Genomic DNA, 17040 nt, shown 5'->3' with positions numbered 1-17040 from the left:
AATTTCACATCTTTGACTCCTTTTTTTTTGGTTACAGTATGATCAAATTATAGTAATATTACTAGATCTGCCTTGCACGGTTTCTGCTTTTTCTGTAGAAATAATTTCTAATTGGGACTACTCTAGGTATTTCAAAAGGTAAGCAGAATCAAGCGTTTGTTTGGAAAAAAAAAAAGACATTGTTACTCTGTATAACATTGCATAATACACACCAAGTATTTGACTTAAAATCTTTTATCTTATTTGCCATAGAAGCTCTGTTTCTCACTTCTGTACTTCTACGCTTTTCAGGTCGTCTATCTTCATAACAACAAAATTGCTTCAATTGGTATCAACGACTTTTGCCCTCTTGGCTACAACACCAAAAAGGCTAGCTATTCTGGTGTGAGTCTCTTCAGCAACCCCGTGCAGTACTGGGAAATCCAGCCATCTGCTTTCCGATGTATCCATGAACGCTCTGCAGTACAGATTGGAAATTACAAATAGATGTCTAAAGATAGGATTCGGTTGTGTTTCAGCTAAAGTACCTGTTGTAATGGGCCTGTTCAAAAAGTTGTTGCTAACAATTAATGCCAAATACCAGAAATTTCACTTTAAAGTGGAGATGATCCATTGATGTAGAATAAACAAATCATTACAAGTGTACAAGATCAAGCATACCATCAAAAAGAATTGCCAACTGTGCTTTAAACTGACTTTTTTCAGCCTTCTTTTCCAGCATGCTTTCTGTGGTATTTTTCAGTTTGCTGAATGCTACAGATTTTCAGATTCCACTGTATATGAGATTCGGAGTAAATATTTGTCAAGCTATGATATTAAAAAAAAAAAAAGATAGTGATTGAGGTTATTTTTATAGCCACATCAAAAAAAAAAAAAAAAAAAACTATAGCAGAAAAAGACTCTCAAATCATCTTGAGACTTGAGAAGGTGAGAGTTTTAAATTTATTTCAAGCCCTGGAGGTTTAAAAATATCCACTATAACACTAAGCTAATTCTGAATGTATCTATTTAGCAGAGGCAAATAAAGTTGTTGCTAATGTCATTATTTTGGGAAAAATAAAATAAATTCATATTGTACACATAGTTCTCTTAAGTTTGCCATTCTTCTAGAGCAGTGCTATTCAGGATTAGCCTAACATAATCCTATTGAACAAAATAATGAGTAGTGTGCAGTACAAAACCTGTAACCTATGTCTGGAGCTCGATGACTAAATTTCATTAGGGCAAATCCCTCTCACCTTAGTCAGAACAGCAGTTTTAATGACTTCAGTGAGACTGCCTTGCAAAGTATGGTATTAGGGTTTAGTCATTGGTATCATTCCATGTATATATCTAAACCAAAAATAATAGCAGTTCACTGTTCACTTGTTCTGCATTGTACATTTGTCAGCATCCTTTCCTGTTTTTGTTTTTTAAACAATGTTTTTAATTGTCAAGTAGAGATATGCAGGCTCCCCATCTGATGAATTTGTGGAATTTAGATTATAAGCAAAATCATAAATATAGCGAAACATGAAATACCTGCAAGGCCTAGCTGGACATTGCTGGGACATCATTCGTAGAAGTATCTTCTTAAAGTGATTTGAAGCCCTCTGCAAATTGGGATACTTCCACCCATACCAGTGGGTAGCAAGCACATTAAAGGTAGGCTGCACATTTCTACTGTCAATCTACAAAGCTAAACATATACTCAATAAAAATGTCACCTTAAAAGAATCTTCTGCAGCCTCTTAATACTCCAAAGTCAATCTCTCTAATTTGTAGAACTTATATGTCATTTATATTAAAGAATAATGTAATACAGGCAAACTCCAAAGTGTTTGTCTTTATTTTCTGTTTTGATAGCATAACATAGTGTGTCAGAACTTTAATTATGATTAAGTCTGGAAAACTGAGCATCTTTGGCATGGTAATAGTAAAGTAAGAGCAAGTTGTCTGAAATTCTCTTGCCTTGAGAAACTTTTTCATGTCTAACACTCACAGATATTTTTAATAGAAGATGAATACATTCTCTTTATAGATGTCATTTATTCAGGTAGTAAATAATTGGAAACAATTACAAATCACTAAGCCATTACACAGAAAAAGCGTGTTTCCACTCTCGTTATCTCTCTTCTTCATACAGTAGCCAATGACTTCCTCCCTTTGCATCTGTTTTTCACATTTTCTGAGTATTATTTTTAAATAAAATTAACAATATATGATATCCTTCTGTCACTGGAGGGAAAACCCTCAAGAAAATCAGCAGTTAGATTTTTTTCATTTTCGTTCTTGGTTGGGTATCTGCTATTTTCAGAGAGAGACTTCATGCAGAAAGCTAAGTACTGGCATTTCAATAGAGAACAAAGGCATTGCCTTAGCCTGAACAACTCCACAGGGTTTGTATGTAGACGGTTCAAATAACCAGAGGCAGGTACAACTTACAGGAAGAGATTTATACAATAAATAACAGTAATTACTTATTACATAAAACTTCATATAAACATATACACAAACTTCCCAATTCTCCCTCCATGGCTTTAAGATCTCTCAGGACTAAGGCTTTTCTTTCAAACCAGAAGCAACTTTAAGTCCAGAAGAAAATCCCTGACCCTAGTCCTCTGTGACACCTATGATATGTCCCATACCAAGCTCACTGCCCTCTGTGCTAAAGCACAAACTATTCCACATAAAATATCTTCTGCACTAACAACCAAGGGCTGCAAAGGCAACGGGACTTTCCTAATTCCCAGTCCTGCGCAATAAAACACAATAAGCAAGTCCTGTAATGTGAGACCTCAGCAAGATCATGACAAAATCAAGAGGTAAACACACTGTTGGTTTTCCATAAATTGTGCAGCCGTACCTACAATGTCTGACTGACAGGACCTTATCCTAAGTCCAATCCACACACAACATCTGCAGAGACTTCAAAGCAGCAGGAAGCCCAATACTTTTAAAACTACTTTTCATATAAATACAGAACAGATGGTTCTTCAACTTAAAAACAAAACAAAACAAAACCCTCAAAAATAAAGGAAAGAAAGAAAAAAAAGAACACATGCAAACAAACTATAAACAGTTGAGTGAGAAGAAATAAAAGAGCTAAAGTAGAAAGCCTTTAGGCCCAACAGTGCATCTCCAATCCCACCATAAAGTATGAAGATAGTAAACAGTAACAAAACGGCCTGTAGGACTCAAACACATGAAATAATAAAACCTTGTTTCCTGGTGCAGCCTAAGGCATCTTATCCCTCCCTGCATCCCTGTGTCACAAAGGGGTCACTGCAGGCAGGGATGTGATCATCTCTTAGGTGTCAGAATAGGCTCTCCTAGGGAGTCTGAAACAAAACATATCCTATGATCTGAAAACTCAAGCTGGTGGAAACCAGAGGTATGAGAATAAAAAAGGTCTAGTGACAGATCCTCAGCTGCAAAAATGATGGAAGAATTTAGCTGACATACAGTGGCTTCTTATCTCTTCCACCAAACATGAAATGACGAAAAATCCAAACTAAAATAATAGCACTTTCTTGCCTTTACTTTTAAAATTGATTTTGCAATAATATCTCTAAAATCCTGTCTTTTTGTGCTAAAGAAGATAGCATAAAATTAGAGTCAATGATGTATTTTCTGACATTTTAAAATAATAATACATATGATTCATCACACTACTTAGGAATATGCCTGAGTAAATATTTGAACTTCTCTTTTCCTTATTCAAAGAGCTTTTCAGAATTATGGTAAATATTTTCTGTGATTTTTTTTTATATCTAAATGTATATTTTTTTTCCCATCCATGAATCTTGTAGAATATTAATTAAAATCCCTGTAAGAGATTTTTAACTAGAGGAAATAATCCCTCATATCTTCTACAGAATCGACTAAGTTGGAAACTAAAATTATATCTTGAAGAAGTGATACTTCTTTAAGTTTTTAATGCAGTTTGATGGTAATACTGTGAACTTATTATTTTGCTTTTGTAGTATCCTTCCCAGTTTTTTTTCTATTTAAATTAACATGATATCCCTCAGGTTTAGGCTTTCCAAAAGTAAATACACTTTTTTTTTTTTTTGTTAGGCAAAACTTGACTACAGATCAATTAGTGCCTTGATATATGCTTGTCTTTTAAGGCCAGAAGAGAGCTGGCTGGTTTCTTCTAAAGTGCACCAGTTTATGGACAGTTGTCATATACCTGATTGATGATGTATAAATGACATTTAATCTAATTCCTTTTCCTGGAAATGATCATGTCTTAAGTCTTTGGCAATAATGCGTTGTTCTGGTTTCCAAGTCTATAGATTTTTTTTTTTCAGTTCTCTCCTCAGACTAGTTCTCAAATCCTCTAAAAACAACTCTTTGGACCATAATCTGGCTTTTTTGACCTACCAGTTAACCACTGTGTTATAATCTCTTTCTGCTTGTTTGCAAATTCTTTTAAAAAGACGGCATTATCTACTTCAGTGTCATACCTACAAATTAGCGGAAAGATGAGAAATAGCTTTTCTTTGATGCTAGCATTAATTTCATACCTCTATAATATCATATGCAAAATAACTAGAAAAGATTACAAAAGGCTTTTTAATCTCACCACTACTCTGAAGTGCCATCTAGTGTCACTGAGGGACAGTAACAAAGTCACTGTTCACTAATTGTGAAAACTAGGTGAAAAGAAGATGTTTATGAGGTTTTATAAAAAGTTGCTACACAAATACACATATTTAATCTGATGTTTTTCTTTTCTTTTTTTTTTTTAAAAAAATTAGAGTGGTTAGCTGCGAAATCAATAGCCTTTTTATAAGTCCACAGTCAACTATTCTTGCTTTGCAGATGGATGTGTTTTTGCTCATCCTCTCTGAATGCAGACATTGCTCTGAAGTCAGTTTTTCTACAGGAACTGGCCTACACCTCTGTAATTTTTTTTTCAGAAGGAGTGGTCTTATTTTTCACAGTCATTACCAAGCTATTGCTAGGTGGTTGGGTATTTTCCATTCAAAATTTTAAACCAGCAAAGGGATTTAGTCTGTGCTAGTTTAGTTGGAAGTAGTTTGTAAAAAAAAAAAAGTAAATTAAGGATCATATTTGCAACAAGTTTGCACAGCACTGAAGGGGAAACACGAGCTGTGAGATGTTGAACATTAAGTGCATCCACTTCAAACTGAAATAGCGGAACTAAAAGTGGTTGATAAATTTTAGCATAAAACATTACCCTAACAGTGCTCCAGCAGCTCCAGCTGCAATAGAACAAAGTATCTCTGCATCTCCTGAAAAGGCACAAAGACTATTTTAATGTTTGAATTAAACTCAACACAAACACGCAATCAGCTAGACCCATCAATGAGTACATTTAAAGTGACATAAAACAGCCTTTGGTCTCTTGCCCTGCTTCCTGCTCTGGAAGTTCAGGGCTGTTAGTGCCTGAGGTGCACTGGATGCAGGCATTAACTACAGAGGGCTGCTTACTCTGACTGTTAAATCCCACGTTTTCCTTTCTGAGATACCAAGATGTGGTTTCCTCAAAACTGCTTTGTCAGGCTGTTCTCTTACTCAGTGTGTACATTATGCTGCTTGAAAGCTTTGGAGATTACCTCTATAAAGGGTGTCTTAAATCAGCAGGACAGAAGAATGTTAATGCTCTGTTACTGCCTGCTTAAACTGGGATTTAAATCTGTGGGAAAAAGAATGGACAAAATATGAAAAATAGTATTGTTAATCATACGCGTATATATGCACACATCTTTTTAGATTATAACATAATATTAAAAAAGACAAATAAAAGGAAATAATAACAAAATCAGAGAATCTGCTGTGTGATGAGAAAAAGTGATGGTCATATTTCTGAATCTACACGTATGGCTGCAGCAAGAAATAGAGTAAAACATTTTTTTTTAAAATAACAAACGTTGAAGACCTTGCATCTGCAACCATTTACCCACATGAATAGTTCCAGTGTTTTCAGTTAGAATAACTGAAAACTACAGATGGCACTCAATTTTGAAGGGAAATTAAACAAAAGATTCCATCCACTATCTACATAAAAAAGACAGCTTTTAAACAAGCAAATAAAACATTGTCTAAACCGCTTCCATCCGGAAAAGTTTCATCCAAAAAATTATCCCAGGTACTGGTAGGGAAGACAAATACTTGCAGATCATTATTTCTGGTCATAAATGGCATGATATTTTGCTTACATGGACAAATAATGATTGGTTGTTTTTGTTGTTCCTACCATTTGGCAGAATGGACAGTAGAATATGTACTGCTTTATCCTGTATAAATGGTTACAACTTACAAAACTTTTTATTTTCATATCTAACATGATATTAAGCAAAATTCCAGGGTTGTTTCTCCTGATCTTTATGTTATTAACTCAACAGCATTGAAGTATAAAATTTATGATAAATCATACACCTGGAACAGGTTGCCCAGAGAGGTGGTGGAAGCCCCATCCCTGAAAACGTTCAAGGCCAGGCTGGACGAGGCTCTGAGCAACCTGATCTAATCGGGGATGTCCCTGCTCCTTGCAGGGGGGTTGGACTAGATGACCTTTGAAGGTCACTTCCAACTCTAACCATTCTATGATTCTATGATTCTAATTTTCAGATAATGTATTAAACTACATATTGTATTTGAATGAAAAAAGCCTTAAGGATTTTGCTACAATTTTTGCAAACTTCAGGTTTGGACAAGTTACATTATTGCTTCCAGATGAAGACTTTAATTGAAATGAATTAGGCTAGTGCTTCTTAGCATAGCAACTTTTTGAATGTGTTCAAATCCCAGTATAAAGGCATGGAAAATAGGAACCCTGTGTCTTCTACTAAGTGCATGTTAGAAAGTCCTTTCAACAGGAAAATTCAGAACGAATTAAGCTAATGATGTAGTATTCTGCTGATAAATACTTTCATCTTTTAATGTAAAGGTATCGAATCTTTGCAGGATTCTAAAGATTATAAAGAATAAACCAAATTCCAGAGTGCAGAAAAAAAAAGGAATTTCAAAATGCATAAAATAATCTTGGCATGAAAGACAGAATCATTCTAAATATTTCTTGGCTATGTTAGAAACTTCAGACAATTGCAATGCTTCAAAAGGCTTATTCACTTCTCAGAACAATCCTTCAGAGATTTGTCCATACACATCATTCTAACGTGGAAGGAGAAAGTGGATATGTTGCAATGAAGTCTTGAAATGAAGCACTGTCTTTGAAGTGTTGGCTAACAGAGAGTGATTAGGAGACCCTAAACCTCAGGCGATTTAATATTTCATCATGCCATCACCAAAATTAAATAAAAAGATTAACGTTTTGGGTAACTTTTTTCTTTTCTACCTCTTACTGCTCATTTGCAGCACTAAGTTCTTTAAAGATATGCCAATCATTTTTTATATATAATAGGAATCACTGCATGTGTAGGCTACAAGGAGATAGAGAAGATTGTATGAATTTCTATTCAACAGATGCAGATAATTGGATTGTTATGGAAAAAGTTAAGTAGTTAGGCTCCTTACTGCTGTCAAAGGACTAAATTACTGTGAAATGGTAATATATCCTTTGAACTTCCTTGTCAGAATTCTGACCCACAGCATTGTTATGTTCACTACATCTTAGGCAGCAGGAATGTGCTCACCCGATGGAAAAAACACAACTGCACAATGATTTTAGATTATTCTGCAGAGCTGAAAAAGAAAAAAGACAGCAGGACCAGGAATTGGAGAAGACATGTCCGATTTACCAAAGCTCTGCCCTAAAGAGGAGGAAGCTGAGGATGCCTCCCACCACCCTCCACCCTCCCTCACAATTCAAGTGAGAGAGAGGAGATAAAAGAGCTTTCTAGCCACTTGGCTATCTCACTAACAGCTTCTGGGCTGGTATGAGAGCATGTGTGGTAGTACGTGAACATATGTAAACCTCATGAAGGTCGAGGCAATCCAAGTATCAGTACAGACTGAGTGATGAATGGGTTGACATCAGCCCTGCAGAGAAGGACTTTGGGATACTGGTGGATGAAAAACTGGATGAGTCAACAATGTGCGCTTCCGACACAGAAATCCAACCACACCTTATGCATAAAAAGAAGCATGGCCAGCAGGTCAAGGGGTCTGATTCTCCCCCTCTACTTAGCTCTCATGAGACACCCACTTGGACTTGTGCATCCAGTTCTGTGGTCCCCAGTACAAAAAAAGACATGGACCTGTTTGAGCAGGTCCAAAGGACAGCCATGAGAATAGTAGAGGGTTGGGACTCCTCTCCTACAAAGAAAAGGTGAGAGATTTGGGGTTGTCCAGCCTGGAGAAGAGAAGGCTCCCGGGAGACCTTATAGCAGCCTTTCAATATATAAAGGATGCTTATAAGAATGATGAAGGGAGATTTTACCAGGGCCTGTACTGACTGGACAAGGGGCACAGTTTTAAACTGAAAGAGAGCAGATTCAGACTAGATATAAGGAAGGAATTTCTTACATTGAGGGTGGTGAAACACTGGAACAGGTTGCCCAGAGAGGTGGTAGATGCCCCATTTATGGAAACATTCAAGGTCAGGTTGGACAGAGCTCTGAGCAGCCTCATTTAGTTGAAGATGTCCCTGATCATTGCAAGTGTATTGGACTAGATGACCTTTAATTGTCCCTTCCAAACCATACTGTGATTCCATAGGTGGTACCAGGGGTACAGAGTACATCAGGAGGCTCTTGCTGCCATGATCATACTCTTCGAGAACCTCTGCCTATCTAGACATCTACCACTCATTGTCCCAGGAGCTACATTAAAGCTCAGGTCCTTTCTTTTTCCCTGAGCTTATTGTTGGGGTTCAGCAAGAGAGGGCAGCTGCGCAAGGGAAGGCAAGATGGGAGCCAGCAGGTACACAAGGCAGGGCAGCAATTTCATGAGCATTGTACATAGACCCACAGCACCTAACGAAGACGAGCAGAGCTGATTTGGTAACTGTAACCAGGGCTGGCCAACCATCCACTGACAGATATCTACTGAGGAGACAGGTCCAAGGTCAAGCTCAGTGCACTGGTTTTGACTGGGATAGAGTTAATTTTCTTCATAGTAGCTAGTACGGGACTAGGTTTCAGATTTGTGCTGAAAACAGTGCTGATAATAGAGGGATGCTTTCATTGTTACTGAGCAGTGCTTAGACAGTCAAGGCCTTTTGTGCTTCTTGCACCACCTTGCTGCACAAGTAGGTGGTTGGTGTACAAAAAGCTGGGAGGGGATGCAGCTGGGACAGCTGACTCCAACTGACCAAGCGGATATGCCATACCGTATGACATCATGCTCAGCATATAAAGCTGGGGGAAGAAGAAGGAGGCGGAGCAGCATTTGAAGTTATGGTATTTGTCTTCCCAAGTAACTGTTACGTGTGATGGAGCCCTGCTCTCCTGGAGATGGCTGAACATCTACCTGGCAATGGAAAGTAGTGTATCAATTCCTTGTTTGGCTTTGCTTGCATATGCAGCTTTGGCTTTACCTATTAAACTGTCTTTATCTCAACCCACAAATTTTCTCATTCTCTCCTCCATCCCACCGAGTAAGCGACTTCATGGGGCTTAGTTGCTGGCTGGGGTTAAACCACAACACTCAGATATGAAGTCAATAAGATAATGCCAGGTACAAAACCGGGTGCAGCATACCCACAACACAGCTAGGGCTAGGGGTTCGGCTTAAATACAGCTGCTGGGCCAATGGGTGGAGGTGTCATGGCTGGAGAACGTAGATAAGGTTGGTCAGGGCAATCAGAGCCTGCTGGTGTGCTCAGGGCCCAGAATGGGATGTGTAGTCACATATAGAGCTTACAAAAGTCCCCAGTCACTCCAGTGGCCTCGTTTGCAGGCTGGAAATTCAGGAAATAAATAGAGTTCTTCCCTGAGAACAGTCTCGGCTCCAAGCTTAACAGGCAGCTCAGACACAGACAAGATGAGCTTTACTAGGCTGTGGCACACAGGCATAAAGCAAAAGGTTCGGTATCACCTGAGTCAATCAGGAGCCTAAATACTGTTTTCCAATACCTTGGAAGGCAAATTTCTGAAAATGTTTTGACATGTGAATATATGACAAGTCATTAGTGGTGGCTTTCAGGAGAAGGATATCATGCTTATTGGTAAAGCAAACACCTTCTTCCCTTCACTGTACTTTGAATCAAAATATTGTGGGCTATCACCTGCGCATCTATTCCCCACTTGCTTGAAAGAATGACCCTCATGTGAGTTCCCTAGAAAAGTCACCAGTCTAAGACAACACAAATCTCTGATGAGTCTGGACAGAGGGGACACAAGGATGTAGGGTCACACGTGCTCAGAACCAGCCTTGCTCATTCATCAAGGGACGAGCAATGGATATCATCTACCTGGATTTGTTCAAGGCATTTGACACTGTCCCGCATGACATCCTTCTCTCTAAACTAGAGAGGCATGGGTTTGATGGATGGACCACTTGGTGGATAAGGAGTTGGCTGGATGGCCGCACTCAGAGAGTGGTGGTCCGTGTTGGGCCCGGCCCTGTTCAACATCTTTGTCGGCGACATGGACAATGGGATAGAGCACACCCTCAGCAAGTTCGCCGATGACACCAAGCTGTGTGGTGCCGTCGACACACTGGAAGGGAGGGATGCCATCCAGAGGGACCTTGACAGGCTGGAGAGGTGGGCCCATGCCAACCTCATGAAATTCAACCAGGCCAAGTGCAAGGTCCTGCACCTGGGTCATGGCAATCCCAGGCACAAATACAGGCTGGGCGGAGAATGGATTGAGAGCAGACCTGAGGAGAAGGACTTGGGAGTGCTGGTGGATGAGAAGCTCAACATGAGCCGGCAATGCGCCCTTGCGGCCCAGGAGGCCAACCGCATCCTGGGTTGCATCAAGAGAAGCGTGGCCAGCAGGTCGAGGGAGGTGATTCTCCCCCTCTACTCTGCCCTGGTGAGACCCCACCTGGAGTACTGTGTCCAGTTCTGGAGCCCTCAACACAAGAAGGACATGGAGCAGTTGGAGAAGGTCCAGAGGAGGGCCATGAAGATGATAAAAGGGCTGGAGCACCTCTCCTATAAGGACAGGCTGGGAGAGTTGGGGCTGTTCAACCTGGAGAAGAGGAGGCTCCAGGGAGATCTGCTAACAGTCTTCCAGTACCTCAAGGGGGGCTAGAAGAAAGATGGGGAGAGGCTGTTCAGTAGGGCCTGTTGCAACAGGACAAGGAGTAACGGTTTTAAAATAGAGGGAGGTAGATTTAGATTAGATTTTAGGAAAAAAATTTTTACAATGCAAGTTGTAGAACACTGGAACAGGTTGCCCAGAGAGGTGGTGAAAGCCCCATCCCTGAAAACGTTCAAGGCCAGGCTGGATGAGGCTCTGAGCAACCTGATCTAGTCGGGGATGTCCCTCCTCCTTGCAGGGGGGTTGGACTAGATGACTTTTGAAGGTCCCTTCCAACCCTAACCATTCTATGATTCTATGATCAACATTTGCATGCCTTAAAAAATCCACTTACTAAGTCCCAGGAAGGAGAAAAAGTAAATCTCAGTAGGATAGAAAAAAAGCAGGAAAGCCTTACCAAAACTTTTACAGAAGACGTGGGTCTTTCTAATGTGATTGTCCTGTTTATAGGCCAGGTACTCTCAGGGTTCTTCAATTATTGTTGTGCTAGAAGTTCCATAATAAATGTAAAGATTTAACTGCTAAAACACAAAGTAAAGCCCTTCTGTCCATGAGTAAAGTTATTACAAATGTGTGATGCTTAGCTCTGGAAACAAGAAGGTCTTATTCTGCTTTCATGAGACTGGAATAGGAGCAATGGATTTTACTATACCGCAACTGGTTAGCCATGTTCTTGAAGTTATCTATGGGATAGGAATATGACCTAAATTATAGTGTTACTCACTGGTACTGCTATAGCGAAGTTTGTGTCAGCAGTTCTATGCAAAACCAGCTTTTCCACTGAAAAATTATTACTCTGCTAAAGCTTAGAATCAGATCTTATTTCTGGAACATATTTGTTTCTCTTTTCAAAATTAAAAATAATCCATCTATCTTATTCAAAATTTCAGTGGAAAGCAAGAGTGGCATATGCACACACACACATGCACACACACAAAAATTTTGAGAAAATGGTGAAAACAATGAAATTATAATTTGATGATATTCAAATTGTGGATCAGCTAACGTCAGCAGACCTTAGGATCTGAATGTCTATTTTCTTATTGATGGCCCAGGTTATGTTCCAGAGTCTAAAGCTGCATCTGTATTATTAAGTGAAATCATGCCATTTTCCAGCTCTGGACCAACTGGCATGAGTTAGCTTCATCTGTACTGTTGTAAGGCCATCTTACCCCACAAAACAGGGTGGCTTCATTTAAACTCTCTTTTGGGAGAGGTAAATCTCAAACCATGGCTAGGAGTTGTTCAGTTCAGGCTAGAAGGATGAAAAAGTCCGTTCTAATAAATTAATACTACAAAAAAATTACTTGCCAGTGCCAGGGGCACTATGTTATTTACTAGTGTAGGCAGAACCTAAAAGGGAGGTAAGCTGTCCATTGGCTTATATACAATAGTTTTAAGCTTGCTGACATTAATATTTTGCATCGATCTACCCAAATATTACAATGCTGTTACCTACTTGCTATCTGAATGCTTTCCTATTTTTTCTTCTCAGTCAGTTGTGATGCTTTCTTCAGCCCTTCATAGCAAAGTTTCTCTCTGTCTTTTTATATCTTTGAGTAGCTGATAACATGGAGTTCTGATCTGACTGAGAGTTTGGAGGGGTTACAATATTTGATTGCAATGTTTTACTTTCCATACCTAGCAGCCCAAAAGAAATTACAACCCAGAATTTGAAGAGAGAAGGAAAGAAATTCCCTCTAAGTTAGCTTCATATTGCTATTCCAAAAAGGTACAGTACTTTGAAAATGTTATTCTGTTTTGTAGCATAACTTATCTATACAAACAAATGTAATTTTATCTATTAAGAAAACATGAAAAAAGCGTTTGGGAAGCTAAAGGTATAGATGTTGATGCCAGTTTTTGGTCCAAATCAGTTTGCTGTTTAGCAAACAGGCATACATTGGTATAAATATACAGATACATAATTTTCCAAATACAATTGCTAAGTGCTTACTGAAGTTCAAAAAATACAAAGATGCAAACAAAAAAAGAGTCAGGCTAAGCAGACAGAGGTCTAAAATCTATGGAAGACGATCAAGAATACTTTGAAAGTAGTATATTCACCTTAATCAACACAGGATGAGGGAAATGTTGGTACAGCTTGCCCCTTCTTGGGTTGGTTGGAAAGTAAATGAGACCTTAAGCACTCCTGTCCATCCAAAATAAGCCTATGAAAGCTTATGATGCAAAATATCTTAAAATGTTTCTGTTCTTTCCAATGTCTACAACTTATACGATTACTTATGAAATCTATTTTTTTTTTACTAAAACAAAAGAAAACTGTTCTGTGAGGACTCAAGTGATGATCTAATGGGAGCAGAGAGCTCTCTTATAAATTTTTATTTGACCTTTCAAAAAAAAAATCTCTATTTTCGTTTTTTTATTATTATGTTTTTCAGAGGTGGTAAGAAAATGGAAAATACCTGTGAGGGGATAGATCATGACTGTATCCAGGCTTGTACATCTCATTTTGCTTGGCTCTGTTTCTGTGATATTTATTTGCAGACATTGACCTGAAAACTCAGCTAGGAGAAATTGACTGAGAAATTGTTGGAGAAAATATCATTCAGACAGTTTATACAAGGTGAGGATATTACCTCACTTAGGATACTGACTATCTCCTGGACTGGAGCTCCAAGGGCACAATTCAGGTACTGAAATATAAGAGTCTAATGTCATTCTAGATTGCTTAGATGTGCCTGACCTGTACTGTCAGTCCTGCCAGTACTTCAGGACAGGACAGGTCTCCTCAAGATCCTGAGTCGTAGCAGCAAGCCCCACTTGGATGTGCTGTACAGTCCAGGGCATGTCAGACAACAGTAGATGCCTTTGCATCACTATGACTGAAGCCCCTTGACAACAAGGAATTGCCTAAATGCAGATGCCTTCTTACTATGCACTGTGGAGTACTGTGCTTTGTCACCATCTGCCACTTGAAAAGGGGACAGCTCGTGAAGTCCTTTCTCATAACCTACAGAGATTAACTGGTTACCTTAGAGCATCTCAAATGATACTAGATTCCTATATTTAGGTAACTGAATGCTTTTATGGTGTCCATGTTAGAGAGCTGAATCACTCCCTAGGCTCCGTAACTCTATTTGCTACATTGCAATTGACCATGAGGAACACTGGACTCCTAGCACATGTGTAGACATCTATGTTTGCTGTCTCTCAGGACCAAAGTGTGAGACATAGCATCTGAGATAATTTATAAAAAAGTGGTCTGCATCTCACAGAGAAGTGGAGATAATATTAATGAGATATAAGATGAAGTAACTTATGAAACAAATAGCTTTTCTAATTGGAAATTTTATCGTGTAAGATGTTGCTAGCAGTGCCACACAGACTATAATAAAGCATTAGCAGAGTTTCTCAACACTGTGCAATTCCTAAGACGAAAGGTATTGTGTACAAGATGAGGTAAATTCACTCTGGACCTTCTTGTGATGAAGAAAGACATGTTAATCACTGGATTGGAATCTGGTTGTTGCCAAAGCTGGCCATTTAGTATGGTCAAAAGCGTATTTCCAGCCAGATTTCAGAGGAGCTCAATGTCCCCAAACAGGAAAAGGATGAGCAAATTTGTCTGGGAGGAAAAAATTAGAAGAAAAATAAGAATACTTATGCTTAAAAATAATTTAAGATATTGTCCTCAAATATCTTTCCTCACCAATTTTACAACCAAAAAAGGCCAATTTTAGACACAAACTTGCTTGTTTCAGTAGAAAAGTGAAATGCAATTAAGAGTGAAAAAGAGTAAAAAGTATGAGACATGAAGAATGAGGAAATATATATATTTAATAGTATCACTGTACATATTAGTAGTGAGGCAAAAATAAAAATAAGTTGCACTGAAGATATCAGTGACAGATCCACAGATAGCCATGACTGAAGATAGTTGGAAGAAGCAGAAGTTTATGAAGAGGAAAATAAATTCTAGGAATGTTGTAGAACCATAACTTAACAGACATAAGACAAAGGGTAGAAAATATATATGTAAAAAAAACCCCAGTAAACATTCTTTCTCTGCATTTGGAGAGAAAGCAGACTGATATACTTTCATCAGACTGATGTACTTTTATCATATGAAGACTACCATGTTTTTTTTCTAAAGAGAAAAAACTAAATAATACTTGTTAGTCATAAATACTTTAAATTGGGTTGTCATAATTTGCACTTAAATGTCTTAGGAAGCCATGTAAGAGATCTTTCATTCATTTTAAGCCCATTGTCATGAGCCTGGGAATACCAGAAGACCAACGTGTTGTTATCGTTCATGGACTACAAATACTTAGCAGTCTAATATAAAAACAGTTTGAAAAGCAATGGAGAGGAGACTAACAGACTAGAACATAGGAACTGTCAAGTTTGAAGCAAAACAGTGAGCAATTTTTCAGAACGACAAAAACAAAGATTCCTGCTCAACGAAAATACTGTTGCGGTCTGCTAATAGGTTGTACCACTATTACCATTTTTGTAATTTTCCAAAGCTGTTATTTCCTTTTTAGGAGAAAGGAAAAAAATGATTTGAATCACCACAAATTTTGTAATGCTTACAGTATGTACTCTAACACTTTCCATTTAACATGTAAGTGCAGTGTAGAGGCCGAACAAAAAAAAAAAATCAATTTGAAGGAATGGAAGTTTTCAGATGAAAAAATAATAAGCACCTACAGCCTTCAGAAGCTGGAACTGAATTGTTTTTAGTGGAACTCATTTGATATGAGTCAGCCTTAAATAATATTTTCAAAATGCCGCAGGACTTCACAGAGACATTTAACTAATTATTACTGGAGATTTGAGTCAAGATTGTACTTTTGTTTATTCACTAGATATAGGCTAACAAGCTATACGCTCAATATTTACAGACATAGAAAACATCATACCTCTTTATAATTAAGTGGCTTGCTGTATATTGCCTATGGAATGGCCTTTTCCCTTAATGTAGGTTTCTTCACCTTCTACTGCAAGTAGTCAATTAAAATCAACGAGCTTTCATTTCATCTTGAGAGTAACATTTAATTTCAGTTATGAGTGATCAGTACAAAGACTTACTACTCATTTTAGGTGGCAGTGTGAAAAGTTCCACAAGCACTTTTTCTGGTGCTAATATGCTCCTAAGGCCCAGATATCTTACTCTTAAATTTTGGGCATCCACATCTCTTGATTCTTAGGGTACACATCTGTGTACCAGATGTGTACACAGGTTTAAGACTAAAAGGAAGCAGTTGGGTTAGATAATATCTATTAGGTTTTATTAACTTGAGTCTTTTGGGAAAAAAAGAGATTAAAAGTAAACAGATCAGGAGGAGTTTCCGCTTATGCAGAAGTGTGTAGAAGTTATAAAGAAGATAATTTTACAGAAGACAAAAGGCAGAAAGGATATTACTGATGAGTGAATAGAGAAAATATTGACATTGTAACTCAACAATATTTAAAGGCTAGATCTCACCAACTATAAAGTGATATACTTAAGGTGAGCTCCGCTTTCATGTTTGTTCACTACAATCTACCAGACCTTTTGGCCATCTGCAGCCATGAAAATATGAGTTAACAAGACAGGAGCTTTCAATCAAATAAAAGGAATATTCCTGTCCATGTATCGGAAGCCAAAGAAAACAGGATGCGAATAGATTTTCATCACATTTCCCATCAAAGAAAAACTAATAAATAGGGAATAAGAAGAAAATTAATCCTGGAGAAAACAAATTAAGATCACTTAATTAGGAGCACAGTTGGTGTAAAGGTGAAATATCAATATATCCTGACGTTATCAGGTGTGAAGCATATTCTTAACCGATTTTCAACTTGGATGTCTTAGGTGAATTTACACATTATCTTGTGTATTCCTTGGAAATTAGCTAGACTATGTTCCCATGCCATTTAATTACTTCAGAGAGCTGCCAAAACC

At 38.2% G+C, this 17040-nt stretch overlaps 1 protein-coding gene across 1 annotated transcript in view; it reads left to right on the top strand.

The window, feature by feature from the left end:
* Positions 1 to 1809, top strand: part of DCN (decorin) — a 39888-nt gene extending 38079 nt beyond the window's left edge. Inside the window, exon 8 of the mRNA XM_010121831.2 lies at positions 292 to 1809. Coding sequence (XP_010120133.1) covers positions 292 to 486 — 195 coding nt within the window. The 3' untranslated portion in view covers positions 487 to 1809. The remainder of the gene's footprint in view (positions 1 to 291) is intronic.
* Positions 1810 to 17040: the final 15231 nt, after the last annotated feature.

The sequence above is a fragment of the Chlamydotis macqueenii genome, chromosome 1, assembly GCF_036417535.1.
Source record: "Chlamydotis macqueenii isolate bChlMac1 chromosome 1, bChlMac1.mat, whole genome shotgun sequence".
NCBI lineage: Eukaryota > Metazoa > Chordata > Aves > Otidiformes > Otididae > Chlamydotis > Chlamydotis macqueenii.
Note: the sequence above shows the minus strand (reverse complement) of the source record. Positions and strands in the feature narration are given on the sequence as shown.